This window comes from Anolis sagrei, chromosome 1 (assembly GCF_037176765.1).
Source record: "Anolis sagrei isolate rAnoSag1 chromosome 1, rAnoSag1.mat, whole genome shotgun sequence".
Lineage (NCBI taxonomy): Eukaryota > Metazoa > Chordata > Lepidosauria > Squamata > Dactyloidae > Anolis > Anolis sagrei.
Genome location: NC_090021.1, coordinates 257408702 through 257430375, shown reverse-complemented (window position 1 = coordinate 257430375; position 21674 = coordinate 257408702). Strand labels below are relative to the sequence as shown.

Sequence of the window (21674 nt, the reverse complement as noted above, 5' to 3'; positions counted from 1 at the left end):
CACCGCCTTCCAAGTCACCCAACCTTTTGTGTACCCAGGAGGGAGTTTCTCATTCGGTATCAGCCATGGCTTGAGGTTCCGGGTTTTAGCCGGTCACTGTTGGACTCTCACTTGCTGAGGTGTTCCTGCGATTATCTCTATAGATTATAAGAAGCTATTTCTTGATTTAAGGCATTGGCATGCTGGCTGATATCTGAAGAGAGGATGGGCCAGACATGTCACTGCCTTGGTCCTTTCATTGTTGGTTGCTACTTCCTGGCGGATGTCAGGTGACGTAATACCAGCTAAACAGTACAATTTCTCCTGTGGTGTAGGGCATAAACAACCTGTCATAATGTGGCACGTCTCATTAAGAGCCACATCCACTGTTTTAATGTGGGGAGATGTTGCTTGTTAGGCAGTCCCTCACAATCCGAGGATGATGGCCCTCCAAGTGTAGTGTTTTGGCAGTGGGCCCGTAGGTGGCTGTTGAGTCCTATTCCTGATCCGCATGTTCTCCCAAAGTGAGGACATCAGTTTCCAGGTGGAAAGTGGTCCCGTTCAGGGTTGGCTTGACACGCTTTCTTCTTGGCACGTTTCTCCCTTTTACCCTCCATTTGCACCTCTTCGAGTTCTGCAGCACTGCTGGTCATAGCTGACCTCCAGTTAGAGTGTTCAAGGGCCAGGCCTTCCCAGTTCTCGGTGTCTATGCCACAGTTTTTAAGATTGGCTTTAATCCCATCTTTAAATCTCTTTTCCTGTCCACCAACATTGCGTTTCCTGTTCTTGAGTGTGGTGGAGTCGTGGAGACGCTTTCTTTGGAGGCTTTTAAGCAAAGGTTGGATGGCCATCTGTCTGGGGTGCTTTGAATGCAATGTTCCTGATTCTTGGCAGGGGGTTGGGCTGGATGGCCCACGAGGTCTCTTCCAACTCTATGATTCTATGATTTTATAGTAACTGCTGAGATGTAGTCCACACTGGACATACGTATTCAGCAGCAGAGTAGCAAAGCGCAAGGGCAGATGCCTCCACTGTGTCTGGTTGTGATCCCCAGGTTGTGCCAGTCAGCTTTGGTATGATACTATTTCTAACACCCACTTTTTGTTTGACATTGAAGCAGTGTTTCTTATAAGTTGGAGCAGGATCCAGAGTGACTCCCAGGTAGTTTGATATGCTCCAATGCTCCAGTGGGATTCCTTCCCAGCCCAGGTAATCCTCAGAGCTCGAGATGTTTGTGTGTGATGTGTGAGATGTGTGGCTAGAAAAAAAAAAAAAAGAAACGCTTCTCCAGCCCTGCCCCATTCAAGTCAGTTTCCTAGAACCTAGCTGGGTGAGAGCTTCTGTGCTGCTCAAATTGTTAGGGGAGTGGCATGCGCCTTTGGTGTGTTTTTTTCCTCCCTCTGCAAGGAAGAGAAGCAGCTCAGCCCTGACTTGCCAAATATGGGACGTTCCTCCTTGGTTTTGGCTGCGCTCCTTCCTCTGGCTTCTGGATCCAGGGCTGCTCCTTCTTCTCTTGCGCCGCCCAGAATGCCAGTGGGTGTCTCCACAGGGCCGGGCTCCTAGGATCCCGGCTCTTTTCTCCTCTGGGCCAGGTCCCGAAGGGATCTCGGGCTCGGCGGCCCCTGGATCGGAGTGGATCCCAACAGGTAAGGCGGAGAAGGAGGAAGGAGCCCCTTTCCTTCGCCCAAAGGGGGACGAGCATGGGCTAAACCACTGCAGAAAAGGAGAATTTCTTTACTCCACTCACTCTGCTGGATTAGAAACCCCTGAAGCTCCCCAAACTGGCTTCGGAAGGTCTAATATATGTTATGAGGAGGGGCTGTTTTTTTAAAAGGGGGAAAAAGTTATTAAAATATATTATGAGTGCCTTGGAGTCCTTAGCCATGCCTCTAAAGTATTTTTTGGGTCAATAGGTCATTAGGAAATAAGGATTTCGATTGTGTCAGTGAGGACATGAGGTTTCTTTTCTGTACCTCAGTGTAAGTAAAAACATTTGCCATAAAGTCTGAAACTTTGTCTGCTGGACATCTTTTCTTCACCAAACTCCAAATGTGAAGGGAACATGGACGCTCACAAGGGACCCTAACAAGTACGGTCTTGTCCTTATCTTGTCCTTATCGCAGACAGCAATGTTCTTTCCTTTTGATAGTCCTTAGTTTCAACTTCTGGGAACAATCCGTGTAATTACTCTTATGTAACCATGATGATGTACATGCTAGACTGGTTTGGGGGAGGCTTACCGCCTGTTTCGAATGAGACACTCATCCAAATGTCTTGTGAAAGCTTGTGGCTGATGCTGACTGCAGTCAATGAGTCCCTTTTTAAAAGTCTGCTAAGTGACTAATATACTTACAATTCTCTCAACAGGTTCTAGGTTATGTTATTTCTTTATGTGTTGCTGCTACAGCTCCTGCAAACATTGCTTGCATTTCCTCACAGTTCAAGACAGTCCAGGGAATCAAAACATGTGATGCAAGATGAAGGTAGGTTTCTTTTTATATAAGCAACATCCTGTAAAACAAAACTCTTTTGTTTTCATCGGCTTATATACAGATTTCAGCCTTCCTTCATTCTAAAGTAAATAATCTGGGTAGTAAAGGTAAAGGTTTTCACCTGACTCTGTGGGTTGGTGCTCATCTCAATTACTAAGCCAAAGAGCCGGCGTTGTCCGTAGCCACCTCCAAGGTCATGTGGCCCGCATGACTGCATGGAGCACGCTTACCTTTCCACCAAAGTGATACCTATTGATCTCACATTTGCATGTTTTCGAAGTGCTAGGTTGGCAGAAGCTGGGGCTGACAGCGGAAGCTTATGCCGCTCCCCGGATTCAAACCTGCGACTTTTCAGTCAACAAGGTCAGCAGCTCAGTTGATGTTCAAGAAGGGTCTTCATGGGGTATGGATTGGTATAAATTATTGCAACATACACCCCAAAACTATGATCTGTTCCTTAAACAGCACATCTTAGGGGATTTCCCAGTGCCTGACATGTTATACCCAAATAGTTTCATGCAATCAGCACTGTACTGTAATACAAACTGTATCTGGAATTCATTACTCATCTTTAGCTATACCGGGTCCTGCTGCATTTTATGAAATCTTAAATCTTATCATGTGATGTTTTATGTATAATCACTTTGTAAATTTATGTTGTCATCATTTTATATGCTTATGTATTGTGTATTTTATGTGTGCGGCACTTTGGATTGCTTTTGTGAGATGCCCCAAGTTCCTTTGGGAAGATGGTGGTGGGATATAAATAAATAATCAAGGGTCTGGAGAACAAGCCCTATGACGAGCGGCTTAAAGATCTGGGCATGTTTAGCCTTCAGAAAAGAAGGCTGAGAGGAGACATGATGGCCATGTATAAATATGTGAGGGGAAGTCAAAGGGAGGAGGGAGCAGGCTTGTTTTCTGCTGTCCTAGAGACTAGGACACGAAACAATGGCTTCAAACTACAGGAAAAGAGATTCCACCTGAACATTAGGAAGAACTTCCTGACTGTGATAACTGTTCAGCAGTGGAACTCACTGCCCCGGCGTGTGGCAGGGGCTTCTTCTTTGGTGGCTTTTAAACAAAGGCTGGATGGCCATCTGTCAGGGGTGCTTTGAATGCAATTTTCCTACTTCTTGGCAGAGGGTTGGACTGGATGGCCCACGAGGTCTCTTCCAATTCTATGATTAGAATTGGAAGAGACTGGCAGTCTCCATCATCAGTAATATTTGCAGTCTTCAAAACCTCCTTTGTAGTCCCTGCATTTTTCTTGATTCTATTAAATGGATGTAAAATCTGTGTAAATGTCCCTGCAGAGTTTCTCTGCAAGAAAATGTCATTTTTATTCAATCATCTACCTGTTAAAATGGCTCAGATCAGATGGCCCTCAGGCTCTTTTCACTTTTCCCAGTTTCAGTTCGACACACTCCAGTCCCCTAACCTAGTAATAGTTCACTTCCTTCGATACATACTCTGTAAATGCTACTTTTAACCAGATCTTCTGGGGCCCCTCCTGACATGACACAAGTGATATCACTATCCTAATGTCTCCTACGCAATGTTTAATTATTAGGTAAATGTGAACAGTGCCAAGGCATTTCAAGGGTTCATCGAGTTTTGCAGTTTCGAATGCAAACACATTCAAAATACTGAAGGAGACTGTAGTACTGATTTTAACCTTCATGAACATTCCAAATTCGAGTAGACTACTAAATCAGTCATGGTTGCTTTCAAGTAATTTCTGACTTATGGTGACCCTGGGGTTTCCTGGGTCTGAGAGTGTGTGACTTGTCCAAGGTTGCCAGGTGCCCCAGACTACCAGCTAAAGGTTTCTGTACTGAAAAGCAGTTTACAATAGTTAGGAATAAAAGGTAAAAGTTTCCCCTGACATTAAGTCTAGTCATGGCTGACTCTGGGAGATTGGGCTCATTTCCATTTCTAAGCTGAAGAGCCGGCGTTGTCTGCAGACACCTCCAAGATCATGTGGCCAGCATGACTGCATGGAGCGCCATTACCTTCCCAATGGAGCGGTACCTATTGATCTATTCACACTTGCATGTTTTAGAACTCCTAGGTTAGCAGAAGCTGGGCCTAACAGTGGGAACTCATCCCACTCTCCAGATTCGAACCGCCAACCTTTCAGTTAGCAAGTTCAGCAGCTCACCGGTTTAACTCGCTGTGCCACCAGAGAATATCCAATGGGAAATCCTACCTGTGAGACCATTGCATTTCTATCAGTAGATCTTCTTTCTACCAGTACTGTACTTTCCTAGTCTGTGGTTGCAGTTCTGTAGTTGCATCAGAATAATTACATTTTTATATTAAATGTTTTGCTGGCCTTTGTGCTAATTAAAGAGTTAAAAAAGAGGCCGGAACTCGAATTCTGATTGCTGAAGGGTTCAGCATCCAAAAAGCCAACTGGACTAGCACTTCAACACATGGCGATATGACAGTATTTGCTATTTCACTTAAGTCAGTAGGTGATTTGGGGAAGCCCGTGTGAGTTATGTGGCATATACAGCTTTATAGTCCAGTCAGAAAAATTAAGGAGATCAGGGAGCAACCAAGAGATTGTTCTGGCTGCTCCTCAGTATCTGAAAAGTTTTAGGAGCTGAAAACATGGCGCTTTAGGCAGGCTTATGAAAATGACAAAGATATCAGCTAATCTAAAGGACTACATAACTTCATACTGACACTGGGACTTTAACATTTGAAATCTGGCTGTGGCTAGGATGTTGTACTATCCATTTTAATAGTAGTTATTGCTATGTTTTATTGACTATTCTTTTAAATTGAGGCTGGTCTTTTATTTTGTAATGTATTGTTTCATGTTAATTGATACTGTTATTGTTTTACATGTTGATGTAATTTTACCTGCATTTTTATGTGTTTTATGGCAGTATTATGTGCTGCTGTAAGCTGTCCTGAGTCCTTTTTGGGAGATGATGGCAGGATACAAATAAAGTTGTTGTTGTTGTTGCTGTTGTTGTTGTCTGCTGCCTTATACAGTGTATGGCCAGCATATGTTAATTTCAAAATGTATTTTATTTATAATTTTTATTTGCCATTTTTCCACTGACCAAAAGGCAATAGAAGTTGAAATAATTTCACATGCTTATATCATGCAAAATTAGAAATGAGGATATTCCAATACATTACATGAAACTGGTCCTTATGATCTGTTTGGTTTTAGAGCTTTCTTGTTCTTGGTGTAACAAAACAGTGGTTTTAATGGATCTAGGTATGCTATCGTTGGAGTTATCATTGTGTGAGTGTGTTGCTGGTATTCATTCTTGAATTTCCTCCTTTTAATTATAAGAAGCATTCCCAAAATAATTTAGAATGTATTCAGGCCATGTTATGTTTCTGGAAATGGCAAGGCTATTTTCTTTTTCAAATTGTTAAGCATTCTGTTGTTTTTGTATTTTAAATTTTGTTTTGGTATTTTAAAATAGTGCAGCGGTAGGCCACGTACAATATATTTAATATTAAATATAAACTCATAGAATTTCCTGCCTAAACTTTTACAAGTCTTTCCAGGTTATATTTTATCGACTCCTGTTATGATTCCCTTTATTAATAATTTCAAGTGATTTTTAATGGACAGTGAAAGAGATTGATTGTAGAAGTGTTTCCTCAGTACTTGGGAGACTCCTTGTGTATTGTAAAAGACTTCATGTTTCAAATTAATTATAGAAATGCGACAAAAAAGTGGATCTCAAGATCATTTCTAGGACATAGACTGGGAAACCTTTTCTTTGATGGATTTTTGGGTGTAAATCCAAACCAGGCCAAGATGTAGTAATATTAATCGTAAAATCCCCTCCAGAGCTATAGCCACAGTACAAAGAAAAAGGCACTCCAATTGCTCCAGCCTGTGTAGGGTATATCTGTGCTTCCAGTATGTGGCGTGTGAAGGCAAATAGGAAATTGACATCCTAATTTCACCTCCAATAAACATCATAGATATGGGAGGGGACATGAGAGAAGCCTCCTCGCAGGATTGCAAGACATCCGGGCGTCCCCTGGGCAACGTCTTCGTAGACGGCCGATTCTCTCGATCCAGAAGCAACCAGAGACGACTTGCAGCATGCAAACAAGGAAGCAAAACAACCAACGGTCCTTTTCAGGACCAACCATGACAATAATCTCAATCAATATCGAAGGCATGTCAGCTGCCAAAGAACAACTGCTCTATGAACTGTGCCGAGATAAGAAATGTGACGTGCTGTGTGTCCAAGAAACACACAGGGATGAACAACAGAAACGACCCAAAGTTCCAGGAATGATCCTAGTAGCGGAAAGATCACATGCACAGTATGGAAGCGCTGTCTTTGTCAAACCGGGCCTCCAAGTCAGCAGTGCCCACAATACTGAAGAAAACAATATCGAGGTTCTAACAGTAGAGCTTAATAACATCACCATCACCTCTGTGTACAAGCCCCCAAATGAAGAGTTCTGCTTCTCCTCCCCCGAGAACTTTGACAGGCACCAAAGGGCGGTAGTAATTGGTGACTTCAACAGCCGTAGCCACGTATGGGGCTATGCCCAAGAGGACAGAAATGGAGAGGCTGTCCTGTCCTGGTCTGAACTGCACAAACTATCACTCATCCATGATAGCAAGCTCCCACCATCCTACAACAGCGGGAGATGGCACCGAGGTTATAACCCAGACCTCTTATTTGTGAGCAACAGCATCGTACAGCAATGCACTAAATCAGTGGGACCACCAATTCCAAACACACAGCACCGACCAATAATATGCCAACTGTTCCCAACAATAAGGCCTCAGGAAGTTCGATTTAAATGAAGATACAACTTCAGAAAGGCAGATTGGACTAAATTCTCAGACATGTTAGATGACATGATCACATCGGTTGTGCCAATCCCTGAGGAATACGAACATTTTATTGAAATAGTGAAAACCTGCTCACGGGCCTCTATACCGAGAGGCTGCAGAACCCACTACCTTCAGGGCATTACTCCTGAAACAGCTGCCTTGTTGGAAAACTATTACAGGCTCCACAACGAAGACCCATTTAGTGAGCAGACTCTTCAGGCCGCGCAGAACATTGTGTCCTCCATCTCTGAAGCCAAGAAAGAACAGTGGATCAAGCTGATCACAGAGGTCGACATGGGCAGGAGCAGCCAGAAGGCGTGGAGGTTGCTAAGACGGCTGAGCAGTGACCCCTCACAAACTAATACCCATGCCAACATAAAGGCAGATCAGATAGCACACCAACTCTTGAAGAACGGGAAACCCAACCTTGCCACCAAAGTAGGAAAGAAACCAATAGCCAGACAACCAGAGATTGAGAACAACAACCTTCATGAACCCTTTGCATCTACTGAATTGGACATGGCTCTCAACAAATGTAAGAATCGCTAAGCAGCTGGCTTGGATGATCTACGGATGGAACAAATCAAGAACTTTGGTCCAAAAGCAAGGCGCTGGCTGCTGCAGCTGATGAACAACTGCACTGCATCCTGTCAGATCCCCAAAAGCTGGAGGAAAGCAAGAGTCATCGCCATCTTGAAGCCAGGCAAAGACCGTAATGACCCAAAAAGCTACAGACCAATCTCCCTGTTGTGCCACCTCTACAAAGTTCTGGAGAGACTTATTTTGCATAGAATTATGGAAAATATAGACCCCTGTCTGATACCACAGCAAGCTGGCTTCAGAAAAGGCAAAAGCTGCACATCGCAAGTGCTGAACCTGACTCATCACATAGAAGATGGCTTTGAAAGGCAGCAGATCACAGGAGCTGTCTTCATAGACTTGTCAGCAGCCTATGATACTGTGAACCACTGCCTCCTCCTGAGAAAAATTTATAATATCACAAAGGACTACCACCTCACCCGCCTCATAGGAAACCTGCTACAAAACAGGAGCTTTTTTGTTGAGTTCCAGGGCCAGAGAAGCAGATGGCGGAAACAGAAGAACGGCCTGCCGCAGGGGAGCGTGCTTGCTCCATCCATGTTCAACATCTACACAAATGACCAGCCACTGCCAGAAGGGACAGAGAGTTTAATCTATGCTGATGATCGTGCCATTACTGCTCAAGCAGTGAGCTTTGAGATGGTTGAACAGAAGCTCTCCGAAGCTCTAGGTGCTCTTACTGCCTATAACAGGGAAAACCAACTGATCCCTAATCCATCTAAAACACAGACATGCGCCTTTCACCTTAAGAACAGACAAGCATCTCGAGCTCTGAGGATTACCTGGGAAGGAATCCCACTGGAGCATTGCAACACACCCAAATACCTGGGAGTCACTTTGGACCGTGCTCTGACCTACAAGAAGCACTGCCTGAACATCAAACAAAAAGTGGGTGCTAGAAACAACATCATACGAAAGCTGACTGGCACGAAAGCTGAACCTGGGGATCACAACCAGACACAGTGAAGACATCTGCCCTTGCGCTATGCTACTCTGCTGCTCAGTATGCATGCCCAGTGTGGAACACATCTCACCACATTAAAACAGTAGATGTGGCTCTTAATGAGACATGCCGCATTATCACAGGGTGTCTGCGCCCCACACCACTGGAGAAATTACACTGCTTAGCCGGTATTGCACCACCTGACATCCGCCGGGAAGTAGCAGCCAATAGTGAAAGGACCAAGGCAGAGACATCTCCAGCCCATCCCCTGTTTGGGTATCAGCCAGCACGTCAACGACTTAAATCAAGACATAGTTTTCTTAGATCTACAGAGACACTCGCTGGAACACCCCAGCAAGCGAGAGTCCAAAAGTGGCAGGCCCAAACCCAGCACCTCAATTCATGGGTGATACCAGATGAGAGACTCCCCCCTGGGCACTCAGAAGACTGGGCGACTTGGAAGGCGCTGAACAGACTGCGCTCTGGCACCACGAGATGCAGAGCCAATCTTAAGAAATGGGGCTACAGGGTGGAATCCTCAGCATGCGAGTGTGGAGAAGAGCAAACCACTGACCACCTGCTGCAATGCACCCTGAGCCCTGCCACATGCACAATGGAGGACCTTCTTGCGGCAACACCAGAGGCACTCCAAGTGGCCAGATACTGGTCAAAAGACATTTAACCAAATACCAAATTTGCAAAATCTGTGTTTTTTTTTTTTCCTTTTTCTTTTTAATCTGTGTGTTTGTTTTGCTCTGTTAGAATTGTAATTCAATGGTTGCTGATGACACGATAAATAAAAGAGATATGGGAATCAAAGTTGTGGATACACATGAAGAAATTAAATTATCCTCTTTTCCTGTCTTTCTGTGTGTCGTGCATGGGTGGAAAGGAGTTTCATTGTTTTACAGTATTATGATTTTTCTTTACTCATCCAGACTTCTTTACAGTGGAATATAGTCATAGCATGCTCTACCATGGTGCTAGTCGCCAGTCCTTATCCTGAGTCCTTTAGTAGTACACAGGTATAACTCCTTGGCGTTACGGTACTTCTTTAACATATTATTAAAATATTGTGCTAGAAGTAGAAATAATACAGAAAGAACTGATACAAAAGTAGTTCACCATGTGTTAGGAAACCACTCTCCCCAAGAAAACCCTTAAGAATGTGCACATGTGAAATGAAGCAAAGTTGCGTAAGTTAAAAAATTTGAAGCTTCTAGAGACCACTTGACAATACATGTTGAGACAATATTTTCTTTCACCTACCTTTTCTATTTAATTATTTCCATTTTGTGGCCAAACTTACAGATCTGTTTGTTTGGTATTTTAACATGTTGGGCCAGGTGGTGTGGTAGATTTATCTGCTCTCCCCTTTTCTCTCTCTCTTTTTTATGTATGTTTCAGGAATTCTGAAGCTAGCTGCTGTTTGCTTTGTTTGATTTAAGCAGCCACACACGCTACATAAGGGACAAGTAATCTTTGTTTACTGCAGACATGTGTTAACTGAAGTATGCCTGTATTTAATGTGGTGGGAAAGGAAAGGAGGGGGGAAGGGGGCTTCTTGAAAGCCCCAAACAGGATGGCAAGGCTCTTCCGCCAGGCTAGTTGGGAGCATGAACACACTCACCATAAGATGAAAATAGAGCTCCATTTGTATTTTATCTTATATTATTGCATTGCAAAAATGATGAAATTGGTTTCAATTTGAATGGGATACTATTTCATTCTCTCCTTATGCAGCTGCACATCCCAAGAGACTAATTTGTTGATCCTATAATAACAAACCAGTTCTAGCAGTTTCCATTTTTTTCAGGAACAGATATTTTGTAATGCTATTGGGGTCTTAAATTGCCTATTCAATTTGAAGTTATTTTACAATAGTTTACATACCAGGAGAGAGAGCATCATAGCAATGCAGACATACCTTATTTAACAAAGCAGCCAAAAAGGAAGCTCATTTTTTACAAATGCTTTTTATCCTTGCCCGTCTTCCAACTTTTCCTCCCCATCCTTAGTAGTTTTTAGCAGCACTTTCCTTGGGAGGAGGATGAAAGAGAAACATGAACTTTCAGTGGCAAATTTCAATAAACACTGCAATAAAGCTTGAGTTGGCATAGGGTGGGATTCTCCTCTAGCCAATTCTAATATGGCTATGTGGGCCTGCCCACAACAGAGAAGGTAAACAGCAACTATGTCCAGAACCTCTTACTCAGCATATAAATACTGTAGTAATAGAGAGGAGCAGACGAGCCTGCCTTGTGCCTACCCAACCATGTTAACAAAGCATGAATCTATAGGTCTGGTTACGAACAGTTTTGTTTTTTGTTTTTGTTTTTGTTTTTTTTTGTCATGTCAGGAATGTCCTGTTGTGAGAGAATTGGCCGTCTGCAAGGACGTTGCCCAGGGGACGCCCGGATGATTTTGATGGAAGGCTATTGTCCCTGCGTGCATTTTAAAGAAACCTTAAAATGGACTCTAAAAGATCTAAAATATGTTTGTTTACGTATGCAAGACTTATCTAACCTGACTGTTTCATTTCATGAGTGCATATTGTCAGTTCTGAAAAAAGTGTGGTGAAATATATCCTTTTTCTGGTGTAAGAACCTATCCATATTATTTTTTACTCTGGTAGTAAATCTTCTGCTGAAAAAATAATGCAACTTTGTTAAATAAAGTGTTGATGTATATATTATTGACAGGAGTATCCATATTCCACTGTACTCCTACAATTAGAATGCCGGTTGAGCCTTCCCAAAAGTCCAGAGCCTATTGTTGTTGTTGTTATTATTATTGTTACGTTATTACTTTTTTCTTATTTATAATTTTTCCCCTTTCTCTCTCTCTATATATATCTTTTTTCTTCCCCACTTTCCTATAATTATATTGTTCTCACACTTTCATTGTATTTTTATCCTTAAAACAAAATCTTTTTTTCCTTTTTGCTCTTTCTTTCTGGAGCAATTATCTTCTTTATAAAAAATTTAAAAAAAAAAAAAAAAGCTCAGAGCCTGAAATCCTACATGAGTGCAGATAACCAAGAGTAAAAATTGAGGGAGAAATTAAAAAAAACAAGCCATTTTTATTATAAAACAAATAAATAAATTATTATTATTATTAATTAAAAAGAACAAAAATAAAACAAGCCAGGAGAAGAAACTTAAATTGCAGAGGCTAATTTAAAAGCTGGATCTTATAACAGTAGGGTAGCCAAGGTGATCTCAAATAGAGTAATTTCACTGTCAAAAAAACCCTAGTGGCTGACTCTAATAACCTGCCATTTGAGGAATTTTTTTACTTTAAAACCTAAAATGCCAGCATCTCAACCCGGTCGTTGTCTCCCCGCTTTAAACAAGTACTTTAATTAATTTCAGATTGCTGTCGATATGACTTTTAACACTGCGAGGGCCTTTAAACATATGTTCTAAATAGTATTGAAGGATAACTAGAAGCTGAAAGGAGTTCAGAACACAGAAACCAAGGTTATCCAAGATCTAGAGCATTTTTAACTTGAAGAAGACAATGAATGGAGATATGATCTTTAAATATCGGAAGAAGCAACATTGCTTTCTGTAGCTCCAGAGACAAGAAAAAATATTTGACCTATGGTAAATAGAAAGAACTCCCTTTACCATAAGAACTATTCAATAATGGAATAGACTGCCTTGGATGATAATAGACTCTGGTTTTATTGCAAGTGTTTAAACAGAGATTGAGCGGGGTTTGTGTATTCCTGTATGGACTAGATGGCCATTGTGTTGTCTTCCAACTTAAAGAGTCTATGAATCTGACTTAGACCTATGTAATGCATCATAAAAACGCTGTGTCCCAGCAATATGTATAAGCTATAAATATGTATAAGTTATATATGATTTCCTCCATGTGGCTGTACTTACAGAACTCAACTTTCTTTTTTGCATGTTACTATTGGGAACCATAGGTTTTAGGAACAACTTTCATCAGTGGTTATGCTACTGCTTTTTAAAATGTCATGGTCTTGTTTCTAATATAAATACTGCTTTGTTTTTGTTAGTGTTCATCTCAGCAGAAAAAGCTAACTTGTTCATTGGACGGCACCTTCTAAACAACAGATTTGATTTTGAACTGTTCACCCCAGGAAATCTTGAAAGGGAATGCTATGAAGAGCAATGTAACATTGAGGAAGCAAGAGAATTTTTTGATGATCCCGAAAAAACGGTAATTATTTTACCTTTTTTTACTTGTGAAAGAGACATGTTAAAGATCAACGCTGAGGATTAGTTTGGTTGGATAACGGCTTAATTTAGCAACCTGTGCACAACAGCCAATATTGCGTATTGGTCCTAGTAATGACAGAGGATGTTGCCTTCTATGTTAACTGAAAGCCGCCTGTGTTTCTTCAATCTTGTAAAATATTGTACGATGATAGAAAGCAAAACTGTATAGAACACTATTGAATAAGATAAAGTCTTCACAAACAAATCAATATTCCTTCTCCCACTTTAGGGATTTACTCCTTTTACTGACACTGTGGGATTGGCTTTTTTTGGCTTCCACATAATAGACAGAGGGAATAGAGTTGCTGATTGGGAATAACTTTACTGTTGTTCACTTTGTTGATGAACAGGAACAATTTTTCCAACACTAAAGTGTTGTGGCTGAAACTCACTCTCTTTCACCTTTATTAAAATCAACAAACCATAGAGCAGTAAAATAGTTATATGTATCTTAAACACATGTAGACAGAAGGACAGAAGTGCAAACACTGCATGTTGGAAAATATAAATAAGCCATGCTGGAATGGGACAGTTGGATATAATTACAGGCAGATAAATACAGTTTAAAAACAGCTTAATAAAATACATTTAAAATGCAATACAAAATGAATACAATAAAACAGATCACATATATGAATTAAATATATTAAAACTCCAAAGCCATATTACTGGTAAGCAAACGTTTGATATTCCTCGAAGTCCTCAAGGTATGACCCCCATATAGCACTTCAAAACCTCACAACTTTTTTTTTGCATCCCCTAACAAATATATCCAATGTCATTCCAAAGACCTTCATGGGAATTTGAGAGAGGTGCAACTAGTTTTAGGCTGTCATCCTTGTATAATGTACAGTAAAAAAAAGTGCATGAGATGAAGGTTCTTCCAGTCCCTCCACCTAAGGGCATACACTATCTTTATAGTTAGTTCATTGAAAACATTCCTTTAACAAATAGAATTGCATTTAATCTAACTCTGCTGAACACACCATGGATTTAACAAAGTCAAAATGTAACATCTACAAAGCAGAAAATTGCCATCTTGAAAAAAGATGTCTGGATCTGCAGTACAATATCTTGGTGCGTATGGATGACAGTGTATTGCAGAATATGGAAATTGTCTGGAATGGCCATAAAACAATGTGCTGGAGGGTTAGGGTGGTTGTCAAAATAATCATATCTTATTGTGGAGGGTAGGATTCAGAAACTGCAGCATTATCACAACTGTTCAAGTTTAAATCTTCTACAGTTGTTGAGGAACTTTTTAAAAAGTTCTATTGAAGTTTATTTATTTGGAATTATTGTTACTAGCTGCATTTTCCTGATAATTTTGTCTTTCAGTTGAAATATATGGGTGTTGCATTACATGCCAAACAGGAACTGACAAAGGTGTTTATTTTAAAATGTACCTGACACAAAGATTCAGCCATTAATCACACAGTATATATTAAGGGTGAGGTTCTGAAATATTCAGTGAATAATTTGTGATTAGGCCACTAAACATACTTAAAAATTAGAATATAGAACATTAACTCTGATAAACAAGTAATTAAATTGCATTGTATTTATAGTAATAGTAATAACTCAAAAGGCACCAAATCCCATTTGATCTTGGAAGTTAAGCAGGGTGCAATAGGCTATATTTCAGGGGAAGAAGTTGGGGAACCTACCTCTGAGTATTCCTTGCCTCAGAAAAACCCTGTGAAATTCATGGGATTATCATAAATTGTCAAGTGTCTTGAAGACGCTTGTGTGTGCACAATCGCAGTGGTAATAAGTACTAGTTATGTTTCAGTCTGGATTTTAGACCCAAATAGAGTAGAACCATTAACTATATGGGAATTAGGTACAGCAATATTTCTGTTAATTCTACTTTATCAGATATTAACTGGATTTAAACCTCAGTTTCCAGATGCTATAATACATGGCAGTTACTAGTATTGGAAGTCAACTCTCTGCTTTTTTGTATGCATTATGCACATCTAGCAACATAGTGTTCCCTTAATGTATATATTTTGAGGCTTGCAAAAAAGGGAAAGTTAAATAATATTGTCATAAATGCAGGTTTTAATATCCTAATTCAAGTTCTATCCAGTGCAACTCTTATAGTTTTAGGAAATATTTATTTATGTCCCATAATTTCTAACCCGCCCTCCTCAAACCCCAAGGGGGGACTCAGGGCGGCTTACACCGGCAACAATTCAATGCCACAAGATAATACAAATATAAACAAATATAAAAAACAGTTTAAAACAGTAAATAGAACATTAAGTTAAAAACACATTATATACATTCTTAAATGTTTGGGTAGTGGGAGTTGGGCTTTGTGATCTTGTCAAGGCTCTCAGCTGTTTTGTTTTTCTTTATTGTCTTAGAAACATTTTTGGAATGTATATACATCGACGGGCTTTGGGTCAAAAAGAGGTAAGACAAAATCACAATAGATCTCACCCGCATTTTTGCTTTTTACATTGCGTGTAATAATGTTTTTTATTTACAGTTCTCTATTTAGAATTTAGTGCTATAAATTCATCCATAGGTCGGAAAAGAAATGAAGACACACAACAACAAAAGCCTCCAGTTTTTAAGTGTTTTCTCCTGTTGCATAATGGGAGCTCCATTTTTAAAAAGACTGAATCAACGGTGGGCTATCTGGGATCCTTCATATTGTTTGTACCGTAGTTCTTATTCTCCCTCCCTTTTATCTATGCTAATGGAGCCCCCGGTAGCGCAATGGGTTAAACCCTTGTGCCAGCAGGACTGAAGACTGACAGGTCAGAAGTTCGAATCCAGGGAGAGCGTGGATGAGCTCCCTCTAACAGCTCCGGCTCCCTATGCAGGGAAATGAGAGAAGCTTCTCACAAGGATGGAAAAATTTCAAAACATCCGGCGTCTCCTGGGCAACATCCTTGCAGATGACCAGTTCTCTCAAACCAGAAGCAACTTACAATTTCTCGTCCCTGACATACACAATAGGATTGCCAGGACCTGCAGTCTAGGAAGCTCTGTAAGCCACCATTGCCCATCCTTGGCTTAATAAAATTGATCGGAAGTAGACGATCTGGCATTCTGATTTAGATCGCAAATGCCAGATGCAAAGTGCACATTTCTCTGATGACTACACAATAGAGTTGAGGAGTCCTACAGAAAAAGTATAGAGTCTCGTTGATTTGCACTGGTCACAATCTGGTAATTTTTAATGGATCATCCCTATCCTGTCTTTTACAGTGTGTGGCTTGGCTTAATAACACCAGAAGCATGGAATGCATAGCTTTCCAGGTGTTCTTGAACTGCAACACCCCTTATGGCTATATGGTGGCTCAACAACACCACATAGCCAGTGGTGAGGGAGAATGAGAATTGCAACCCAAAACATCTAAAGGACCACACAATCCTGATTTACCTAGGGCTGTTTGTATTGTTGGAATGAAATTGAAATATTTGTACTAGCCATCCAGACCTCTGGTTACATAGGCTAATTTTTATGAGTTAATGTGAGAAAATCTTGGTTTGTTCATTTCTCATCACTTTGTTTGACACATTCCACAGATGAAGCCCGAGAGGTTCTGTTTCGTAAAGGTTGGGTCTTGAAGGGATAAGGATAATGTGATTAGAATAGAGAGGTATACATAATATAAAAAAGTATTTTGGACTTCTAGTCCTAGAGTTCCTGACCGTTAGCCATAGTTTCTGGGACTTCTAGGAATTGCAGTTCAAAACATCTAGAGGGCAACATTGAAAATCCCTGCAATAGAAGAACATGTTTATATGAAGAAATTGTATTCATAAAGTTGTGGGTACTAGATAACAATGCACTATTTAACTACACATTAATTTAGACTTCATTTTTACAGATGGGTCAGCAGTAGAGAAGATGGATGTGATAGCACTTTTGACAGGTCTAATTGCAATTGGAGTGCTGCTGGTTATAACTGGTTTACTTATTTATTATCTCTGCCAAAGAAGGTGCAAGCCAAGGTTGACAGGGTAAGGAATCAAATATTGACAATATTGTGCCTACTTTCATTGTGTGCTCTGCACAAATTGCTGCATTCCAGTAGGTGTGCATTTGTTTCCTGTGTTTGCCAATCATATCCTGATGGAATTTATACTGGGCAATAGTTGTGTATATAAGGGGATCTATTCATACTGCTCAGTTATAGCACTATGGGCCAACTTGTTGCATCCTTTGGAATCAATGGACTTTTAATATTGGAGAGTTATGGAACATAACATTTACAGAAGCAGTTCTGTTACGTTTTGTTTCCTTTTTAAAAACAGTTTATTATTTGAAAAAAAATACAGCGGAGGATATGTTCCCGTCCAGACCACAATTACCAAATGCCATTAAAGTGCTTGACTTCCAGTCCAAGTCTACCATAGAGTTGCAATGGAATATCTAGAGATTCCTAGGAAGGTAGCCTTGGTCCTCTAGCACAACTCTGGTAATTTACTAGCTGCTAGAACCTAGCATTTCATTTCAGATTATTCCACATGAGAGGGGAGGAGGATTACATTATGTGGACAATTTTTTAAAAAATAAAATGGGTATCCATTCTGCGGGAAGGAGATATTCAATCAAAATAGAAACTCTTACTTATGAGGACAAAGGATAAACTTTGCCCCCAAGTAGTGTCGCTGTTAAAACACCATTGGGGTGTGGGAAGGGTTACCAATTGATAATGTTACCAATTGATGGGCAAGGGAAATTTTATAAAGTTTCCCATTTCAAGCAATCAATCCTGGTAACATTATATCCTTTCATGATATCCAAAAGACTGCCTCCTCCCATGTGAGCCTATCCATACTTTTCATACTTCATATGATATCCTTTCATATATTAAATCACCAGAAGAGGCTGGGGCAGAAATTCAAGAAAAGGCCTTCTTTGGGAATATCCTTCTTGTGGGATTTTTTCCCCCTGAGGATGTTTAGACTGTCACTTCTTTGTTCAATTTCAGGTGGAAGAACAAAAAAAAAATTGCCCTTTTTTGGGATCCTCTTTCTCTTAATTCTCTTAAAATTAAATGTTTAAAATAATGTAAAAGCTTATTCTACAAAAACTTATTCTAGTGAAATTAGATCAGCCACTTCCCTCCTGACCTTCAGGAAAAGGCTAAAGATGTGGATGTGGACTAAGCGTTTGGTTAGTAATAAGAGAATATGGATTAGTTCAATGATAACCTGGAATGTACTCAGATTATGGTATTGAATTATGTGATTTTAAATAAGTGGTTTTAAGGTTTGATATGTTTTAATGATTTTAATGTATATGGTATACTTATTTTACTATGTATGTGCATATGGCATCGAATTGATGCCTATATATGTAAGCCGCCTTGAGTTCCCTATGGCATGAGAAGGGCAGGATATAAATATGGGGGTGTTTTTTTTTTGTCGTGTCAGGAGCTTATTTTATTTATTATTTAAATCAACTTGATGCTGTTTGTGCCAAAAGGCATCTTTATAAATAAATTCAAAACAGAAACTTTCCTAGAACAAGCCACCCCACCAGGAAAGATTACTCTTTTCTTTTCTGTGGGAATCAAAATGTTTCTGTCTTGGATAAGAAAAAATCCTAACTCATGAAATTATATATCTTAAGACCCAGGTAACTTAAGCAAAACACAGGTGTCCTGGTTTTTGGGGTCTCTCCTGTCTAGAAAAAATGGTTTGGAGTATAGTACTTGGCTCACCATAGCTTTCAAAGGCTACTTAATAGTTGCTTTAAAAACAGTTGCTGAATCCCCTTTGGGAGAAGAAAGCAGATAATAATAATAATAATAATAATAATAATAATAATAATAATAATAAACTGTTTAATCAAAAATATACTTTTATTCCAGGTACCCAAGCTGCAGTAGGCACCATCACTCCTCCATCATCTTTCAAAGACGTGAAGAAGTCCCCTTATACTCTCTCTCCCCACATTCAGAGCACATAGGACTGCCCTCTTATGAGCAAGCGGTGGCACTAAGAGGCAATCATGACGTCCCACCTCCACCATATCCAGGCCCTTCGGGAGGTTTTAAATTCTTCAAAAAATCCATCTCACATCCTGGTCCTTAATTAAAAAGCATGGCTTGTGAAGTGGTTGAGAATCACTCTTGTCTGAAAGAAGATGTATTGCTGAAATGCTGCAGCATTGTGTTCACTCCAGGAGCCTTTCACAGTATGAAAGGGATATAGCTCTTCAGTATGCCTAAGAGGAAGTGGAATGTGTCAGGTGAACAAGGAAACCATCCTTCGTCAATGTTCTGGTGGTTAAGGATGAAAGGCGCCTTTTGTTATGCTTCTCTTTAGGTGCTAAGAACTGTATTGAACTTGGCTCCTATGCATTTTGAGCCACTCACTGAATTGATATGCCACTTTTCCTGTTTCTCAGGATCTATAGTTTCATCTTCAGTTTTGAAGATGCATTTGTTGATCAATGGTTTTTAATTATGACTTTTAATCAGTAATAAAATAGGAATGGCAGTGTAGAATAAGAGCACAATCTTTGCTCTCAGCTCACAAGAAAAGGAAGAAAGAGCAGTTTGTTAACATTTCAGTACTCAAACTAAGCAACTTTTAATCTACATTTCTTAGGCTATGTGTTTATATCTTTTCCTCTTCAATGGTTTACAAGCAAAAAGTTCTGATATTGTACCCTGTGCCGTTACACTTTCTTTTCTTTTCTCAGTGCCCATTAAATTATAAATGTTAAGGATGGGACTTGTTTATTGCTTTTTATGTTTGTGAAAAATAACTGCTTTATTAGACCAAAGATCCATTTCATTTAGCACTCTGTCTCAAGCAATAGATAGCCAGAGACTCTGTCAAAGGAGAGGAAGAAGGGCCATACTGTAAAGCCAAAGTATTTATTCACAAACCTTTTCTACAAATCTTAGTCCATGATATTATTGGAGCAAACTGAAAGTGAGGAATGGGAGTTGGTAGCCATCTCGTAAGTCCGGCATCAGTTAGAAATACATATAAAAATCTGATTCAAAAATACAATTTAAAAGATTCAGTTATTTTAAAAATAAAACTGAGGATAATCTCAAAATGAAAATAATAAGGAAAATTCCATTGATTCTAGCATGCTAGCTAGAATCATTGTACTGGTATATAACTTTGGTGTTGGATTGTAGCAGCAAAAATGCAATACAGCTGGAGCTAGGAAAGAATGAGATCCTTCTAAATTTAAACCATGTGTGCCAGCATCCAACAGGGATGGTGAACTGCAGCTGCTTCCAGAATCCATTGCTGGCCATATGCAAATAGCAAAACAGATGTATGTGTGTGGGAGGTCAAATAGACCTACTTCGCCAGCATGTTAAATGGCAAGATCTATAACTATGATCACTAAAACAGAAATAAGAAGAACAATGGAGGCTAGTAAAAGAAAAATATACCCAAATGCATTTTGGAAGAAGGCTTCAAGTGGTCTCTAAAGGTTCAAAATGTTTTTGCTTACTTAAGGTGCAGCTATAAAGTAGAATTAATGCACTTGGCACCATTTTAACTGCCATGGTTCAAAACTATAGAACCCTGAGACTTGTAGTTTGGTGAGACACCAGCAGTCTTTGGCAGAGAAGGCTAAATACTTTGTAAAACTACAGGTCGCGTGAATCCATAGCATTGAGTTATGACACTGGTATCAGTCCTTATTAATTCTACAGTGTAAATACAGCTTTAGTCAAGGTGTTTCTGACCTGGTTGTTTCAGATGTGCATATTGTTAATTTTGGATCAAAAGTTTGCTGAAGCATGTTGAATTCTTCCTTTTTTGTGGTGCACAAACCCGTCCCTCTTCTTTTCATGTTATTTCTGTCTCTGATACCAAATGTTCTGTTAAATAATATTCAATATGCTGTTTTAACTATATCTATATAATTAAGATATTAGACTCACTGCCAAAAAAGAAAGGAAAAGCTCACATGATTGCCGATCAGGCAATTTGTGAAAAAGATAATAAATTGGTCAGAGGATAATTGATTTTATATGTGTGTATTATTCTTGATTATATTTAGAGCTAGCATGTTGTAGTAGTTTGAGTGTTGGACTAGGATATAGAGAGGGTTTGTATTCCTGCTTGACCATAGAAATCCCAGGTGGCCTTGGGTAAGTCATACTCTCTCAGTCTCCACTTACTTACTTACTTAGGCGATCCCTCGTTGGACGAGTAAGATGGTCTTCCATCATGGGTTTCCCTGTGGGTCCGTATGTGGCTGTGGAGCCCTATTCTTGCTCTGCATCTTCTTCCGCAGTGAGAGCATTGGTTTCCAGGTGGAAGGCGGTCCCGGTTGGGGTTGGCTTGACGCGCCTTCCTCCTGGCACAAGGGAGGCAATGGCAACCCCCTTTGAACAAACCTTGAGGGCAAGTACTGTGATGGGGCCACTTGTAGGCATGAAGTGACACCTCCACAGTAGTGAATATTTTGGCCTACCTACGGTAAAGGTGTAGCCCTGCTGATGCTATTGGATTGCAGCTCTCAGTATTTGTCATCATACACGAGAGCTTTTGTCTGCCAATATCTGAGAAGTAGACATGTGTCTACTACTTCTATATTATGCACAATAGAT

The 21674-nt window shown here is 40.1% G+C and overlaps 1 protein-coding gene across 1 annotated transcript; it reads left to right on the top strand.

The window, feature by feature from the left end:
• Positions 1-1381: 1381 nt before the first annotated feature.
• Positions 1382-21091, top strand: PRRG4 (proline rich and Gla domain 4). The gene is made up of 6 exons (XM_060766516.2): positions 1382-1625; positions 2347-2462; positions 12888-13051; positions 15483-15531; positions 16962-17094; positions 18954-21091. The coding sequence occupies exons 2-6, from the start codon at positions 2357-2359 to the stop codon at positions 19174-19176; spliced, it is 675 nt and encodes a 224-aa protein (XP_060622499.2). The 5' UTR covers positions 1382-1625; positions 2347-2356; the 3' UTR covers positions 19177-21091.
• Positions 21092-21674: the final 583 nt, after the last annotated feature.

What these genes read in the sequence shown, in the direction of transcription:
- PRRG4 (XM_060766516.2), top strand. Translation starts at nt 2,357, where the DNA reads ATGTTATTTCTTTATGTGTTGCTGCTACAGCTCCTGCAAACATTGCTT. An exon ending in GGGCTTTGGGTCAAAAAGAG is followed by an intron (nt 15,532 to 16,961) that starts GTAAGACAAAAT and finishes TCATTTTTACAG; the next exon opens with ATGGGTCAGCAGTAGAGAAG. An exon ending in TGCAAGCCAAGGTTGACAGG is followed by an intron (nt 17,095 to 18,953) that starts GTAAGGAATCAA and finishes CTTTTATTCCAG; the next exon opens with GTACCCAAGCTGCAGTAGGC.